Here is a 19682-nt window from a genome sequence, read left to right as displayed (position 1 = left end):
GTTGACTAAAAAACTGTTTTGTTTGATAAATATGTTATGCTGATGGTTGCTACTTTTTGAAAATAGGAACAATGTCCATTATTCTAATTTAAAATGATGTTTTTTTTACTATTACAGGTTTAAAAGGCTCTATTATTTGTTCATATTGATCAGTGTATCACTTATTAAGAATAGTTGTGATTATATTAGCATTTTAACGATGATTTTTAAAGTCATAGTAGAGAAGTTGTATCCCAACATAAAGGCTTTGGCCTCTTTTGTTGATTATGTCAAAGTATTAGATACTATAAGTATACTATTAGATATTAGAGCAAGATACTGAAGCCTGAGTGTTGAAATCGGAGACAGAATTAAAGCTTTTTGAGGATGTTGAAGGTAGAAAAGCACTATACGAGTGGAAACTAATCTGATGTTAACCAATTAAGTTTTACAGTAATTCAATAGGGATGCTGTATGTACTTCTGCACTGATACTTCATACAGATACCCTTTCAGATCTGACAGGCAGCTTGATTTGTAAGGACAGTTTCATACAGCAAAATGTTTTATATCTGTCAAAACGTTAGCCAATTGTGGAAGAGTTTGTCATGATTTGTGTGGCGCAATGGCATCATTAAGTATTGACAAATGGAATTGGCCAGTACCCAAACTGTAAGTACTATACTTAGACTCAAAGCAAAAAGTACTATCAGTACAACAGTAAATTCTTCGCAGAAACAACCTAATGGCAAACTGATGTTATGAGATTTCTTTGAGCGAACATTGTCTTTAATATATCTTTCCCTCAATCATTTAAGCAAATATAAAAATAAAAGAAAATATATATTTAAATTTACACAGAGATATGACAACCTTCTACCACTACTTTCATTTTGAGCATCAGATTATTTACCATACTTAAATAGAGCCAATCAAATGGAATATTGAAGCAAGAGGAGAATAAATATATATATATTTACTTTTTACAATCTGTGCTTCTGTATTTATGTAAATAAATGTTAGTTTTGATGAACAGATGGTGCCTGAGAAATTTTATGTGCAGTGAAACCGCATCACATATTTTAGCAAGGAAGTTTAAGGTTGAAGGCTCTGTCATCCAAAAAAAAAAAACTAACTAATTTTGTTTGTTGTCCTCAAATATCCTTCAAGAGCACAAAATTAACATAAAAACTGTATGCTAATTCTGCAACGCGGCATATCCCCTTAACAGCCAATTCAAAGTGCAGAAGAGAGGCGTCTAGGGTCTGTGATTTTAAGCATATTCGGATGTAGAACCTGTTTTGGGGTGCCGGCCAAAACACACAGCAAAACGCACCAGTCAGTCTCATCAATCACACACCATCTTGAAAATCCTGGCCCGCTTCCAATAGTCTTCACCGCCATTTGTAACTCTTGCATAAACGTGCGAATGTGTCAACGAGAGCCGAAAATCGACATGCAAGAATGATATGCTTTTCTTCTCCGGCACGAAGTGAATTACAATTGACAAACCGACATATCATCTGGTTTTAATACTTCCATTGGAAACAAGTACACCATTGTAAAGGAATTCCCATACTTAACAGCTGGACTAATGGCTAGAAATCAAAAATCCACTTTGAGATATTTATTGTTCACTTTAGCAATGCTACCAGACTAAGAAGGAGACAGCAAAGGCAGACGATAGTCAGATAAAATAGACAGGGGAGGACTGTAACTCCATTAATGACCCGTTTTACTGCAGGTCAAGAGATTAGGTTGAGTTCCGTAGTGTTATTATGAGCTTTTTTTGTATATTTGACTCAATAAGGAGACGCCATAGCATATAATATATGACTTAAGGCGTCTGATCCACCTGACAAACCCAAACATTCTGTTGCTACACACCTGCCTGAATGTAAATTCATATTTTTGTTATAAGACGAGCCTTGTAAGAGGAAAGTGTCATGGGTGGATAAGGCAGCCATGGTGTGTGTGATACATCAACTATCTCACTCTGCACAATCCTCTTAGTGCCGCAGACTGCTAGGTAAAAATATACGTTTTAACTTCACTAATCCTGAAAGTAGAGGGTATTTAAATGTTCTAAAAAGACCAGAAAATATATATTTTTAAATAACTTCCTTAGACAAAAATGGCAATAGGCTAGTGTTTCAAAAAATCTCCTAAATGTAAGCGAATAATCCATAAATAACACAAAAATACAGTGATTGTCTACATATCCATCAAAATCATAGTTATCTAGGGGTCTATGACAGCCAGTATATGAGTCAAAGACATTCAATTTTATACCTACTGTGCAGGAGATTGTCAATTGAGCTGAGAATTAATGCGTGTTTTTAGGTAGAGACAAAATTCTTTTGTAGACTGAAAATGGACTTTTATATATTTCAAGTGATTTTATTGATTTGATACTGAAAATATTGTCACTTGACATCGCAAGCACATTTTTTTCCTCTGTACACTTGCCAAAGAAGACAGAGGGAGTTTTTTTGGATAGATTTTTTGAGCTGATGCGTGAATTACTTGCAGTTCTTATAAGCTGCATGACTAAGAGAGAAAAAAATCCCTTACAATTGGTGTAAGGGGAATGGCTTTTTGCACAAAACATATAAATGAATAGATTCTTTCATTGGAGCTATTTTATAGGCTGTGTATTGACATTGGATATTGCATTGGAAGCAGTAAGCGTCTACAAGTTGTGGGCCATTAAACCAGTCAACGAGTGTGAAATAGTATACATTCAAGTTTGATGACTTTGGAAGAAAATACTTTCATTGCAATCTAAACTAATAGTAACTTTGATGAAGGGTATAAAAAGTATAAGAACTATGTAGTACATGCCTGGGATCACAATGGCTTAAACACATGTTATACATGTTCCTATACATTTGTTTAGCAATTCCTGAGGCGCAGTACCTGCCACATTATACAGTTTAACAATCTTATTTTATAGTCTCCTTTTCTCTCCTTTGGCATGAAAACAAAGCCGGTTGAGATTCAAGACAGTCCCGTTTATGGCTGGAAAAAGTCCTATCTATGATGAGAACTGGCTATTGGATGACCACTATGGACAGAGGTAGGGAATCTATGGCTCGGGAGCCACATGCGTCTCTTTTGATGAGTGTATCTGGCTCTTTGCTAACCTGTGAGCTAAAATATGGAAACTGTTGATGATAGAACTCAGATATTATATCTAGAACTGCTTTAATCTTCATTTTTTGTGGTAGTAGACTCTTCTGGAATGCATCCTCATTGATTAGCAACAGAATAAGAATATTTTATAAAAAAGATTCATTTTTTCCAGTTTAAAAGTGGTGAAATTACAAAAAAAATGTAAAATGCCCTCTTTTACATGCATGTATTTTGACTTTTAAATTCCTAGTATGGCTGACAAGGAATAATATTAAAAAATATGAATTGTTTGTGGCTCTCTTCGTCAAAAAGGTTCCCAACCCTTGACTTAGGAGAATGTAGTATGGCAACTAGTTACTTAAAAATACTATAATAAACTATGTATGGAATATCTACAATTGGTCTTTATATCGTTATCAGTGCTTGAACTTTCCCTACAATTATCTTCCTTCTCTGTAATGATTTTGAAACAAATATCTCTTGACTTTAAAGGGTAATTGAAGGAAAGTAATGAGGAGAAAACAGAAATGCATTAGCAGAGCACAAGGCACATCAGATAAAAGGAATTCAGATAGTTGTGCTGCACTAAGAGGAAAAGCAATAAAACAGGATATAAACAGAAGAGAGTCCAAAGGATTTAAATTCATCCAGAAAGAGAAATTCCTGCTGTACTATCTATGGATATAATTTGGGCGGGGGGGCAAACAAAAGGCCAGAACATTCAGAGGGGGAACCCAATCCCGTTCCGTCCATCCCGTCAAATGGCCTCTAGGGACTGTGTGAAATAGCCCTTTTCTTCTTGGTTCCTTTCATGGCTAAAACCCATCTACATGACAAACCGAGTTACTTTGAAGCTACTTGTGTCATGGCTGCCTTTCTGCCACTCATTGGTGACCTCTTGATCCCCCGTGTCTCATCTTTCTTTCTACAGTCATTCCATTTTTGTCAGTGTCCCTCTTTCATCTTCAATCGCCTTTATTGGGTTTAAATCTAGCTAAATTCTTCAACTAGGGGAGGAAGTTAAGTTAATGAGGATTGTTAACTGATGCAAACCATTGAGAAAAATGGACTTCTATGGAGTCACATCATTTCATTAACTCCAGTGTATTTTTTTCTTACATTTTTTTAATATAACTCTAAATAATCCAAAAGATCCAAAGTACGACCATGTTGTTTTAGAGCAGTAGTTCTTAAAGTGGGTTTAATCGAACCTTAGGGGTCTCAAGGGTTCAGCGGAGGTTAAGACACATTGACTCATCATGTCTTTTCACAATAACATGCCCTGCTTGACCATTATCATGTGACATTGCTTGGCCAATCAGTGCTGCGAGGAAATAATATACAGTGTTCCCTCGCTACTTCGCCGTTTAGTTAGCGCGAACTCAGAGCTTCGCGGATTTTTTTTGGAGAAAAAGAAATACAAATATTACATTGTAACAACATATTTTACAGTTTTCGTTTGTTATAACATGAATTTCACTCTTTCTACCTGTATTCTATATGGTGTACTGTATACAGGGGGTAAAAAAAATGGAATTAAATTCAAATTAAGCTTTTTTGAAGGGGATAAGCGAGGGAACACTATCTTGAAATTCCCCCCAAAAATCTGATTTTATTTTACACTAAAGTAAGGTTCAGTGAAAGTGTATATAAAGCTCTAATAAGGTTAAGAAACTTGTTTTACAGCATTTGACCAATTTTAAGATGTTGAGCTTTCTAAAGAGCAAATAATACAAGTAATGTACATTTTAATCATCTTACCTGGTTGAAGTTTTCCAGCCTTTCCTTAACTTCAGCAAGTGATGGATTTGGGGTACGAACTTTGACCTCTGGATTTTGTCTCTGTGCGTGTAGACCATTTCCGACAACTCTGCCTGCATAACTGGGAATAGAAAATAATATGAGTTATGTCATTGCTTTTGTATGTGGTGTAAAAGTGCCTGTTTGAGTTCAAAATGCTGGAAAAATAATAAATATTAGCAGTTTGCTTCCTAATTGGCACCACTGAGTTTTAAGTCGCAATCTATAGCAAAATCGATGTTAACCACATGCAATTCTGAACTTTAAATACTTTTTTAAATCTTGAAATACAGTGTTCCCCCGCTATTTCGCAGTTCAGCTACCGCGAACTCAGAGCTTCGCAGATTTTTTTGGGAATTATTATTTTTTAAATACAAATATCACATTGAGACAACATATTTTATAGTTTTTTTCGTTATAACATGAATTTCACGCTCTCTACTCGTATTCTATATGGTGTACTGTACACAGAGGGCTAAAAAAATAAAAAAAAATTGGGAATTAAATTCAAATTAAGCATTTTTAAAGGGGAATCCCTACTTCACGGAAATTCACTTATCGCGGGTGGTCCCGGTCCTCATTAACCGCGATAACCGAGGGAACACTGTATTCAAGTCATTGAAAATTATAATTCATGAGTACATTCATTAATGGCAGTGAATATATGAAAGTGTTTTGGACAGTAAGAATGATGAAATTATAAAAGAAGAAAAAAAAAACAATCTTATAAAGCACTTAAAATGCATGGATATCCCATCCTCTTTTGAAATGTAATCAAGTTGGGAGGTGATGAAACATTCCCCCCCCTAGTTGGGATTTATCACCCTTTGACATGATTAATGCGAGAATCAAACAGTTCTCAAAGAGGAGGTTAAAACGTGTCGTCTTGTGTGTTAATGAGTGCCTTTTTCTTTCCATGTTACACACGTCCGATTTGGCTCGTGCTTGCCAGTTGTTGGCGAGGAAATGAGCTCATCAAAATGGAAGCTAATAAAAGGGATGTGGTCGGGTCAGTTAGGCATGGAATTAGTAGGCCTGTTACTTTTCATTTCAGGGCATGTTCAGTATAACATGACAAGCATACACAAAAGGACATGTCAAAAGCTAAAATTCCATTGAGACAGAACATTAATGCACGGTTTTGTTGATTACTGAACAACTACAGTGAATAAGGCAAATTATAGCATGTGAGTGATGGATGTGGTTTCTTATCTTTGGGTTCCACATTTGCAAAAATCAATAAACATTCAGTGTGCAAATGCTCAGACTCACTGTTGTCTTTCTTTCTGTATTTCTTTCTTTCATCATGGTTAGGATGCCGTGTTAGTTTTAGAAACAAGTCCTCGAGGTTGAATATTAATTTGGTAAAGTTTCCAATTCAAATTCTTAATTTATTCAGTAAGGCTTTTAACAACTGTCGCCTCTGTACTCAACATAAAAGGGATTTTCTTTGTTTTTGTGAGTTCTGTTTTCATCTTACCGTATTTTTACGACTATAAGGCGCACTTAAAAGTCTTACATTTTCTCCAAAACAGACAGTGCGCCTTATAATCCAGTGCGCCTTATATATGGAAAAAACAGAAAACCAAAAACAAAAAAAACACCACTGTCGGATATTAAAAAAAAACACAAACGCCTGAACTGAAACAATATTGTTAAATATGCAGATGCCATCTTAGTTTACAAAATCTTCCATCATATAGCTCCTCCCCCACTGCAAGATTTTATACAAAAAAAATCCAAAACATCAACAATGGCTGGCTCTAGAGGTGACTGTAAAGTAGTGAGTGCTTCATACCTGGAAGTCAATAGCAATTACCGTATTTTCACCACTATAAGGCACACTTAAGTCTTAAATTTTCTCCAAAATAGACAGTGCGCCCTATATATGGAAAAAATGTCATTCATTGAGGGTGCGCCTTATAATGCCTCATAGTTGTGAAAATATGGTAGTTGTTTTTCTTCCACAAACAGTACAACAAAACAATCCATTTTTGATTACAATTACCACTGCTAATAATTCAGTATCTGCACCAGCATGAATTGATCTCAAGACATGACCCTATGCTGAATTCCCATGGGATGTGCTTTTGGCAACGGCGAGTTTTGACTCCTCTTGTTTTACCATGCCCCGAGCAAAAAAAGGACACCCCCACAACCCCTTTTAACTTGAACTCGGCACTGAACTGTTTTGAAAGTCACCCGAGGCAATTCAGAATTCCTGTCGATATGTGGCTAACAAAGGCATGCTGCATGACAATGAATGATTTCAAGAATGAGTAAATATGTGAAGGGGAGGTTAAAAAAAAGGGAAAAAATAAAAAAAAATCCACATTACCAAAGGGAAAAGCCCCAAGTGACTCACTTAAAAATGCCTTCTATATGATCATTAGGCTTGGCCTGCAAGGTTTTAGAAACCCACACCATCCTTGGGGATATGATTATATACAAAATGATAATGTGCATTTTTTTTGTCATCTCTATTTAATCTCTTCATGTTGTTGACATTGAACATAAAAATGTATTGTTTTACAGTTGACAAATAGCTTGATTTAACAATAAAAAACAACCATCAGGTAGGGTTTCTTACCTAATTAGCTTCAAGCATTGCTATCTATCACTATGAAGTCAAAAGGCTTTGTATAATGTGACTTTTAACCAAAGTAAACTGCTTCCAAGACAAAGTTATAATAATAAAAGCCTTAATGAACAATATTGTTCGATTTTTAAAAGGCTTAGAGGGTTAATTATATAGCTTATACAAACAATATAATCATCTAGACAAATCTTTTACTGATTGCCACAAAGAATGAGTGCTAAATTATTGCATAAATATTATTAGGAGCAGAGTTAGAAAAACTGCATCTCAACAGAAGATACATCATTAAGTCAGATAGACTCAATTTATTCCTTATGATTACATTTAAATCGTGTAATATGTTGGTCATTAAAGTAATGTGACAATGATTAGTTGACAATGAATGAGTACTATGAGAACTCTATTGTCTGAAACATTTTTTTAAATGACTTGGATGATAGAAAATACATTTCAATGGAGCAAGTGTGTGTGTCCTAGTTTTTCTTGCTTTGTTTTCATGTTGACAACAAGAAGTACTGCTGCCGGCAACAACAGAAAATTGCTTATTTATTTTGATTAACAAGATTCATGTTGAAGAGCCCCTTTTTTGTTTGTGCAAGGTAAAAATTCAAGGTTATTCACAGATACTAAGTGAAGTGGTTATGACACAACATATACTGAATCACAATAATAATATATCAATGCAATATTTTGTCCTTGAAGCATTAGACGGAATGAAGTCGTTATTTTTTAAATTGTGGTCTTGATAATCGACATAAAAGGGCAATGCCAGACAAAAAAATTCTTCTATTAGGGCAGGGGTGGGGAAACTATGGCTCAGGAGACACATGCGGCTCTTTTGATGAGTGCATATGGCTCTTTGCTAACCTGTGAGCTAAAATATGGAAACTGATGATGACAGAATTGAGATATTACATCTAGAACTGCTTTAAATCGCCATTTTTTTTGCAGTAGACTCTTCTGGAATGCATCCTCTCATTGATTAGCAACAGTATAAGAATATTTATTTAAAAATATTCATTTTTTCCACTTTAAAAGTGGTGAAATTATGAAAAAAATTGATAAAGCACTTGTTTACATGTATGTATTTTGACTTTTAAATTCATAGTATGGCTCATAAGGAATAACATTGGAAAATATGAATTGTTTGTAGCTCTTTTCATCAAAAACGTTGCATTAGGATTCTCATATCTTTCACCAAAAGTGTTTTCCATATAAATCATACAAACAAAAGAACCCACCACTCAACAACAATGAAAACATTGTTTACAAATGTACTGCTTGGAAACTTTAATCTGCAAGTACAAAAAGTGAAAGACTGCTCATGAGCAAGCAGAGAAAGAATGTCCAGCCTAACTTTTTTTTTTTTTTACGAGCAGAGTGAAGACAGTAACTTTGAAGTATTCTGAAGTGGAGGTTTTGTTCGGAAAAGGCCAGAGTGTTCTCACACTACTAACATCTTCGTAACGTTTGGTGATCTAACTCTCAGCACATGAACTGTCAATTGTCAAAAGCCCTTTTCCAAACATTTAATCAGATTGATTTATCTGTGTACACTGTAGTCCTAGCACTGAAAACAAGAGTATGCAAACACACTCAAATGTTACAGAACCTGAAGCCTATAAAAGAAGACATTTCTAACACTAAGACCCTTTAACTCTTTAACCACAGCCATATTTCTACCTAATTTATAAAAAAACAAGCTCCATACATATTTTAGCATTCGTAAAATATTTCGTTGTTCCAATAAACTGTGAGTTACGCATACTGTTGCAGCCTTAAGGCATTTAAATAGTATGAAAATACAAAGATCATGAAAAGTGCAAGAAGCAGCAGACGGAAAAGCACAAGAGGTCATTTTCAGGGCAACCAGGCTGAAATAAAAAAGTGTACTTTTCCGAATGTCATGATACAATCAGCCCTGCATTTGGATCCATTATTTATGTATGTATTTATTGTTTCTCGTTTGTCCACAGCAATTTGTTGTGAGCCAGTCAGTAAACAAGTACTTTAAAACCCTCAGGTTCTGGCTCAGTGATGGGCAAACTACGGCCCGCGGGCCATATATGGGCCCGTTAGGCTTTTTAATCTGGCCCGCCGACGGTGTCCAAATTTTTTATTTTATTTTATTTTTTACCCCAAGATGGCGCCATCACGTGGAAGCCAGTAGCAGTAGTTCTGTCCACTCATATTTGTTTTTGGTGTTTTACAGCCCCTCTATCTTTTTTTAAATGACATTTTAATATTTCTCAATACATACCTTTTTACTTGACTTTGTACTTCATACTTTTTACTTTAATGATGAGTATCTTAATACTTTAGTCCTTTTTTTCTGTTTATGTTTCATATGTACTGTTAACGGATGCACTTTTTTATCTGTATCATATCTTGTGCTGACCCCTTTACTAAATTTCAATTTGGTCATATTACAAAATCGAAAAAAAATGCTAATTTTTGCACTAAAATTAATTCCTCACTCATCTGAGAACTAAAAGTAATATTATTAATCAAGTTATTCATTAAAATTGTGATTTTTAGCTTTACATGTCCATATATGTCCTGTGGAACACCCAAGCGAGACAATGATCTAACAGATACTTGGAAATACCACATAGACTAAGCTGGAATCAGTCTTAAAATATACTCTCTCTTGCTCCGTTTAGAAGCCGAGTCTAGAGAGCCATGGAATTTTTGCGGACTTGGCTAATAGCCGAGCGGCTGCCCCTCTGTCACGGCCTTCCGCAGCCTTGTTAAATGCTGTTATATTGAGTGATGAGTCAGAAAGGGAAGCAGAGTTGAACACAGCCAGAACCATGCAACAGCAAAAGCAAGAAGCTTAACATCAATGACATTTTACTGTTTTTTTTTTTGGTCATAGACAGGCACCTGAGGCAACACACCTGTGCAGAATCTGACCAAAAGGACAAGTAGCCATTGTGGAGCTCCAACCACCAGTTTGGAATAAACCATTAAACTAACAACAATAAAATAAGTTTAGTCTAATTACTCGTCAAAATAGAAAGCAGAAAGAGCGATTACTATTTACACAATATAGATTTTATGTCAACAACTGATAGGATCTAGTTCCTAATCACTTTTTTTCTAATAGATCTCCCATAAATCCTATTCTACATAATCATAAAGTTTCATTTTTTTTCCCTCTTGAGCTCAGCAAGTCAGCCTACCTTCTTTTTTATCTATTTTCTGGATGCAACATGAAATTGATGTACTCATTAAGCATGCAGCATAAACAAGTTAAAAATGTGAAATTGCTGTAATAAAAAATAATTGCTACAGGGATAGTTTCAGCTGTCTCATAAATTACTAATCATATTCTCTCTTATTGAATTTAGTATAATACCCCTCATTTTATTTGAATTAAGACGGCAATTGGTACTTGGTTTCGTTAGAGTCTTAAAAGAATTAGTGAGGTCACCACTCAGTGTCACAGGGCAGATGTAAACAAATATTTATCTTCACTCTTCCATTTTAGGTAAATGGACTGGGTATTTATCATTTTTTTTGTTTAATTTTGAAAGGATACATTTTTTTGGGGGGGATTGCATGACACTAAGAGATACAGTTACACATTTGAGTTTAATTTATAGCTAGATTAAGCCATTTCAAAACAGTTAGTCTTTAACTTGTGTTACAAAAACGAGGCATTTTGTCCATTTCAACAAGTACTTTGTTTTGTCAGTTTAGCCCATGTCCCATCATGTCTTGGTATGCTCACTAAGCAAACTGAACCAACCCTAGGGACCAAAAAAAGGGAGTAACATAAAATGAGTGAGATCAATGACTAATAATGATTCACTTAGTACACTTAGTAGAAATCACATACCAGTCTACCATGTAGCCAAGTTAATGGCCAGACTATTTTATCCATCTATTTGTAATCATCCCATAGGCAGAGTCAATGTTAAGTGTGTGTGGCTCATCAGCAGGCTATTACTTGCCATTGCAAACCAGCAAGCCGTGTTTGAACTCCATAGTACTACTACGGACTAATGAACACAGATCGATTTATCAAACAATTACGGTTGGCGCAGAGAGCCGCATTCATTTGCTTGAAGTGACTCACACTTGGTGACAAACGGATCTCGCCGACAATATGTGGGCAAGTACGCACTCTCCTTGTCTCATTTGTGAATCTCTGTAAGGTGATATAGCCATTAAAAGCTATGTGATCGATTGACCACAATGCCGTGGAAGGTCATAAGCTCTAAAAATGTATTTATATAGTTTTACATTGCTCAAGAGTAATGTTGGAAGTCAGGATTGCTGTATTCATTATCCTTGGACATGTTGAACTAAAGGACCTTGTGGGGAAAGTGAAATAGGGAACTGATTTTAGTTGCCATACTGCGCTCTTGTGGACAATAACATGCACTAAAAGCCATATTATTTTCCTTAAAAAGTAGTGCAAGGCCTCCTTAAAAACTTGGAGGCACTTGAGTGCTTGTAATAGAAAAAATAAGTCCAAAATAATCCTAAAAACAATAAAACTGTGATAAAAATTAACAAAAAGCTAATTTAACAGAGGAGACACACACTAATGAAAGACGGACATAACAATAGATAGAAAATACATACGGATGCACAAACACACGGGGTTTAAATACATAGACAGGGATTGATGACAATCACAATCACCTGGAACACAGCAGGTGAAACTCATACAATCATGTGGAAAAGACACACAAGGAAACACACCCAATCAATCAATAAATCTATGCGTTACTATCGTAATCAAATTTTGCTGTGCCATTTCAGTTTCTGACTATCTGTTTTAACATACATTTAATGGGAGTGATTCAAAAAATGGAAATGATTCAGCCGTTGTTTTCAGTTGCATCTGGAGACAGTTACACAGGTTTCCGTGTGACTCTATCCAGACATAACTTTCCCCGAACTAGATTAAGCCTGTCACAGGGTGTAACTGCCTGCCATCACAATGAGTCGCCTGTTGCTTGGAATCAGCACTCTCATTAAAACAGACTTTCTGTAAACCTTTTAGCCATTGGGAAACGGTATTAGGAATTGTATACACTTGACATCACATTTCTACAGAAAACCAAATTAGGAAGAATAAAATAGCCGGAGTAAACAAACTGCTTGTTACCATTGACTTATATAATATATTCATTCACTTCAAGAGGGTTGCTAGGGGTGCTGGAGCCTATTCTGGCTAACAATGGAACTTTAAGGGGGTCAGCCTGATTTGGTTGCCGGCCATTTGTAGACAAACAATCATTCACGCCCACAATTATTCATACATATGGAAAGTTTACTGTTCTTATTACTCAACTGTGACCTGTGAAGCCCTTGAAGACATTTGTTGTGGTTGAGGACTAGAAAAAAACATCACAAAACTATCTTCAATGATAATACTTAACCACTAGGTGGAAGCATCTCTCTCCAATCAAAGACTCTAGAGACCTACTGATTATTTCAACACAGAAGCACCTACACTGGCATTTCCAACATTCTAACCACTTGCATACTATAATGACAATTCTAAACAAAATAACAGCATCAAATATCACATTTTACAAAATAATGTTCAGTAACAAGGCCATTTTAGGATAAAGACCTAGATATAATGCACATTGCAAGATATAGCAGAATAGTAGATTATTCTTCGGATAGATTCTTATGTTTAATACTGTTCAGTATGTTGTTACTGCATTTTCCCCTTCAATTGCATTGACTGCATTGACTATTTTGTTTTGTTTACATTCCACTTTTGTTTATTGGGGGGTGTGTAATTCTGGTTTAGGGTGTGGAAGGACACTTGGTGTATGTGAAGGCAAACAAGGGCAAGCAGGGGCAGGCCAGGGTAGTAAACTATGCCCTGGAGTTTAGACAGGTGGATGGATGTGGGTGGGGGGTTGGAGGGGAAGCACCATGATTCCCTGGTCTGGTCCTGCCACCTGTTTGTCTGTCTGTCTGTCCGATTTAAACCACAATGTGATCTATGGCTCCAAGTAAACTCGTAGTTAACACGGAGGATTACAATTGACAATGAAAATGTGGTGTTTCCACATAAATTCCTATTTTGTAGTCACGTGACAGCTGACACTCTATGGTCATTTTATAAGGGACACCTGCTAAATGCACTAAGTCCAAAAACTGGTCTTACAACAACTACAACAAGCATTGCTGATTCTTATTGCTGTTGTTTGAGACAGAGCAAGTTATTTCTTTATAAAACTGTGCTTGGGTGGTTAAGAGACGAGTTTACTTGTCAAACACAGTAAAAATATCATTGTGAGTTGAGATAGAAGTTTATCCCTTCCCTAGATTCCACTCATAAACATTAAAATAGAAAAATCTAGATATTATACTCCTACATTAACAAGTAAACTGCAATAGAAAACAACCAAGACTACTTACTACCTCTAAGAGGATAATAGCATCACATCATGGTGGTTTTGCAGATTGTCAAGTAAATATGGTGTGATTATTTGTATCCCATGTGTTGCTACACAAATTTAATTCCAATATAATGAACTTTTTCAAAACTTGAAAGTTCTACATTGCTGCAAACTAAAACCGCATTACTCTAAAGTAAAAAAAATACATATATTTGAACACACACAAACCTTGTTGGATTATGCAGGTGTACCCAATGATGCATCTGGCCAGGGAATATATATGTACACACCCATACGAAATAAGGCAAACAAACTTATTAACTTTACATAGTACATGCATAGTAGTTGACGATGAAGGTGTTGAGTGAAAGGGCAAAAGGTCGGTCTACGTGGCCTGCTATAAAACACGCAACCTGAACATACATGACATACACAAACATAGACCACCAAGCCATGTGCATTCAGTGGATTTCAACGTGAAGCCAAACTTGGCATTCCCCCTACACACACACACATGCACACAATAACAGTGCATATTTCATCCTGCAGGCTTGATCAAACTGCAGAGAGACAGACTTAAAAAATATAGCCAAAGGTTAGTTATTGAAAGAAAGTCAGGCAGCTGGTAGTATTGACATTGACATTTCTGGGCCAGAATCCCAACCACAACCTTAAAATGTATCATGAGCAGGCCTATCTGTCAGTCAGCAACAGATTGGAAGTTGGATGCGTCGCCCAAATAGTATAAGTCACTCAGTAATGTTGAACAAGAATGTTGAATGTGAATAAGCCTGACTTGAAATCTAAAACATGCTGTTTTTTTTTAGCTTCAATTCTTGTTCTTTGACTCCAAACGGTGCCAATCTCAAACCCGAAGTGATTTAATCTTCCGATCTAGAGCATGTTTGAAACCAATTCTACAAAGAGCCAAATGCTTCCAGGTTTTCCCTTCAATCAACGAAGACGACACCTTTTCATTGCAGTCAGATTCTGCCAATGTTCCCTCTAATTTTTCATTGGTCTGGGCAGAAAAACAACCTCCCTGAGTGCACTGAGTACCAGTGTGAGTGACATCATCATTGCTCGCTTTGGGCACACCAGTATCACACCTGCCATATGCAATGTTCCCTCTAATTTTTCATATAAAACATGCTGTAAAACACAAAAAACATAAGAGTGGACAGAGCTACTACCACTGGCTTCCGCGTAAATGGCACCATCATGAGGAAAGGGGTACAAAAAAAATAAAAAAAGTTTGGATTTTATTTACTGCGCGCCATATGATTGCTGCTGCGCAAAGAAGACGAGAATAGTGCGCAATTGTGCACCCGCTAGCTTAGACAGAACATTGGATGCTGCTAATTTCAGCACAAAATTCATTGCTTAAACTATCTACACTGCATCATTTGGAACAAAATCCTACACACATTACGCCTTGTGTTCTCTCCTTCCTCCTAAACATATATCTTCTTCATCACAACCATAAAATCCATAACCCAAACTGGTCGAAATCCTCTACCACACCTACCAGTTTAAAAATGTCCTTGACATACTGTATAGACACCTATAGTTGGCAGTTAAATGGTTGGATTCTAGTTAAGGAATACAGATTTACACAGTGGTCTCTGCACAGATTACATTTCACTTCACAGACTATGTATAGACTATCCTGTACATTAGAGTATTTGTGCGTGAAGGTGTAGGGACTTTCCCTGCAGTCTGTCGCTATTCCTTGTAGGGACAGCATTCCCAGTAGCACTCATGAGGTCCCAGTGAGCGAGCTATGACACTCAAACCCACCTGGAATTCTAGGAAAGTTTTCCCTGTGGTTTCAGGTTACCACACAGTGTGCAGATCACAGGCACACATGCATACAAACACCCTCCACAGTGCATTACTGTACGGCTGTTGTTTGCACAGCGTGAGCTTGTGGTAGCTTCACCTCGATCCTTCCGTAGCTGTCATTCACTCACATAACTATCCGCTTCGTTAGACTTCCTCTTAAAACTTCAAAATTTGGAAAATGGACCTAAACAACATGCTCATATTTTCACCCTAATGCTAAATACCACATAGATATAAACATGAAGTCACACTGACATGCAACATAAAACCTTTGACTCGTTGAAGCCGTGAACCCCGGAAATGAACATCAGACAAAGTTCAACACGTTGCGGCGAAAAATTGAGACAAAAAAAACACTTGACTTGCTTAAGAAAGATAAAAAAAAAGTTAGGCGGCTTCACTTTAAATTGCCCTAATTCTGTGATGGCGCTACGTGAATGTGTCCATGGAAGGCCGTAATCCCGTGTCCACGCATTTACGAGATGCGTGTGTGGATCAAAGTGTAGTTTAGAAGGTGGATTTTCTCTGCCTTTGAACGCTGTTAAAAGGCAGACTCAACAAAGAGAGTTTGTAGGTGCCTAGGAGTCCTTTCTTATACAACATGGCTCTATTTCCAAAGTGGTATTTTTTTTTTTTTAAATGCATTGAAATGCAGAACCAATGACCTGCATATGTGACAAGCCATTAAGGCAGAAACTTCTTAGTTTAAAAAAACACACACCAATGACCCTTATCATGCACATTTTGACATTTCGAATACCGTATATTCACGACTATAAGGCGCACTTAAAAGCCTGAAATTTTCCAAAATAGGGCGCCTTTTAATCCAGTGTGCTTTATATATGTATAAAAATTAAAATGTGTCATTCATTGAGGATGCGCCTTTAAATGCAATGCGCCTTATAGTCGTGAAAATACAGTACTTGAACGACTACTATGATAATTTAATATAAATGAAATATATGCAGTACTACTGGATGGCAAAGCAATGCTATTTTCTAAAAGTAGAGCTAAAATATTGGAATAACCAGTCTGACTATTACATTAATAAGAAGGGAGGTCAAATGCTTACATTTGGCTCAGTTATTAGTACGTATATGCATTTTTTGAGTGTCATTTCTTATAAAATCCTTCCAAAAATGGACCAAAATTAAATAGGTTACTGATTGGAAAAAGCTATGCAGTGTCAAACTCAAATACTAATTGAATTACCCCATATTTAAATCAAAATTATGCCTATTATCTTCCTATCTCATAACTTTAACCTGCAGTGTATGTCACTAATAGAAGTTAGAGTCCTGGGAACCAGGCCTTCCTAGTACGTGCTTGTAAGCATTTTGCCTTTTGTCCAATGGCGTGATACATCCAAATCTACGTCAAATTAAGATACAGGACGTACACAAGATAATGAGCCACTCAAACAGCGAGGCCTTTATGATGGAGTCGCAAAGCCAATGCTTCCTCCTACAGCTGACCTACATCTCTCATTCTTCTCTTCCCTCCATCAATTATCTCACCCTCATCCTTGCATCCACTGTGTCCTCACGCCTACATCCTTTCCCCTCTCCTGTTTCTCATCATTTCCTACTATGAATGCAATGTCATGCAAAAGGGGTGAGAAAAAATGCTTACTGAATGCCCTACCTCACTAAGTAAACCTATTGTGGTACTTTAATTATATTACATCAACTCATCCATAGGCTAGGCATGCGGCAGAAGTGAAACTGTAGCCCATTCATTGCAATAGAATGCTGGAAAGTTGGAAGTACACTAAACGAATGCATAACGCTTCCAAGGCCTCTCATAAATTCTCACGTTAGACATTTGGAAAGCCATAAACACTATTTTTTTCAAGGCAGAGCAAAACGTGCAAGTATATAAATAAAGTAAATTTTAATAACTTTACTACTCAAGTTTAACAAACAAAGTAAGTGCGGAAATTGCTTTTACTGTTGATGTAAAAATGTATGGAGCTAAAATGCAAGTGTTGATGATATGAAAGCAGTAATGCCACAATGTCAAGAAGGTCATTTACATCAGCAAAGGGGTTATGGGAAAGGAATGGGCTCTCAAAGATGAATTAAGGATAAACAGAGGATAGGGATTGTTGGTAGCATTTAGGAAGGACTATGTCATAAATGTAAATTGAAAAATGTGCAAAAGAAAGCAAAAAGGATTTTTTTTTGTCATGGCTTTTGCCTGGTGGAACACTCTTCCCTCCCTCCCTCCCTTGCCGCACGGATGGAATGAATTCCAGATGTTAAAATGATAAACAAATGGATTGTCATAAAGGTATAAAAATGTAAGGCATTCGGGGGCTCGTACGCCGTCTGTGGTCCGTCTTTCGCAATGAATCTTTGGGATCACGTAAAATATAGTCATGGCTAAGTATTCATCCATCTTGAATAACAATGAAGTACAGATCCATTACACAACCCACACGTGTTCTTGTTTATAAATAGACATATATATACACACACAAAGTACTATAGAAGACCGGTATAGTTATGAATTATAACACAAAATTGTTTGACTTACTAAACGTATTTGAAGGAATTTCTTGGCATCGGTTTTGTCAAAAACCAAATCACGTAGCAATATGAAAAACAATATTCATCACCGCAGTCTGTATTGACTCAGAACGATGTGATAGATTTTTTTCATTTTGTGATAACAACGGGCTTCCTCAGTAGTGTGTTTAAGTACCAAATGCTTTTCATTTTAGTTTATTTACTTCTCCCAAATTTCCACTTATGCTCCTATCTCAAAGACGGAGGGAGTGTGCACTCTTTCATGACACACATTATTTAATCAAGCAATTTCAAGGCAGAGCAGCATATCATATTGTGGTAAGGCTACCAGGCGCCAGAAAGCAAGGCTTTGCAGGCCATTTTGACTGTTATTGTTTGCTTCCATGGCTGTAGCTGAGACTTAGTGATAAATCACACATCCCAGAATAAACTACAGCCCATAAAACACTAGAAAGCTAATGACAGCAATAAGCAGAGTGCATTGAGTATTCTATGCAGAAACCAGTTTCTTCAATTTTTGTTTTAAGGCAATCATCAAATAAAAAACATATATTCTAATCATAGATAGAATGTATTCAAATTAGGTGAAATAATAGCAATTGGACTACCAGTTTTCCTCATAATGACAATAAAGGCTTTTGACTTGACTTTGACTTGATTGCATTTACAGCATTAATGTTGTTTATCGGCTCCAAATACGTTTTGAGTGTTTATTTTTCTTCTCCCATTATTGTTTTATCATGATTATTGTCTGTGCCATGTTTAACTTGAATCATATTCATTTTGTTGTTACCACAGTTGTTTTTGGATATATTTCTTTCCCATGATTTATTGAGTCTAAGTAGTGTTGTGACATGGTCCGAACTAACTAAAACAAGCGTGTTTATTTTGGATAATCTTATCTTTCCGGACAGAGAGTGTAAACTATTTACATGTGTATGTTCATAAGATGTTTGAACACATGCCAGGACGCACTTTAAGTTTGGCTGTTTACAACAGCTAGCCACCCCTCCCACTTCTGTCATCAAATAGTGAATAAAGAGGAAGAGAATTTCAATCCCTGTTGCCTTCAATATACTTGGAGGTATTATAACATACCATGGTGTGCATGTGTATCTCTTACTCGTGCACGCTACCATTGCATGAAGCCCTCCTCCAGCTGTTAAACAGAATATGAACCTCGCGTTGATGGATGTGCCAACGTGGATGTTTGTAGGGAAAACCCAACATATCCATAGGGGATAAAAAGTCGATTTTGATACATATGCCACATCTCCTCTCATATTTTGCCATTAAACTTTCTGCCCAAGCTTCTCATCTAACTTTCCCAGGCACGTTATGGACAGTCAGCAGTAGTGGTTGCAAAGTCTTTCCCATGCAGCCCTCATAGCAGGGTCTTTGTTCATCCCAAAAA

The 19682-nt window shown here is 36.5% G+C and overlaps 1 protein-coding gene across 4 annotated transcripts in view; it reads right to left on the bottom strand.

The window, feature by feature from the left end:
- Window positions 1–19682, bottom strand: part of LOC144202051 (glypican-5-like) — a 72103-nt gene that overhangs the window by 16789 nt on the left and 35632 nt on the right. For all 4 annotated transcript variants that reach the window (XM_077724982.1, XM_077724983.1, XM_077724980.1 and 1 more), the window contains one exon: window positions 4875–4995. In XM_077724982.1, coding sequence (XP_077581108.1) covers window positions 4875–4995 — 121 coding nt within the window. The remainder of the gene's footprint in view (window positions 1–4874; window positions 4996–19682) is intronic.

Source organism: Stigmatopora nigra, chromosome 9 (assembly GCF_051989575.1).
Source record: "Stigmatopora nigra isolate UIUO_SnigA chromosome 9, RoL_Snig_1.1, whole genome shotgun sequence".
NCBI classification, from domain to species: domain Eukaryota; kingdom Metazoa; phylum Chordata; class Actinopteri; order Syngnathiformes; family Syngnathidae; genus Stigmatopora; species Stigmatopora nigra.
Note: the sequence above shows the minus strand (reverse complement) of the source record. Positions and strands in the feature narration are given on the sequence as shown.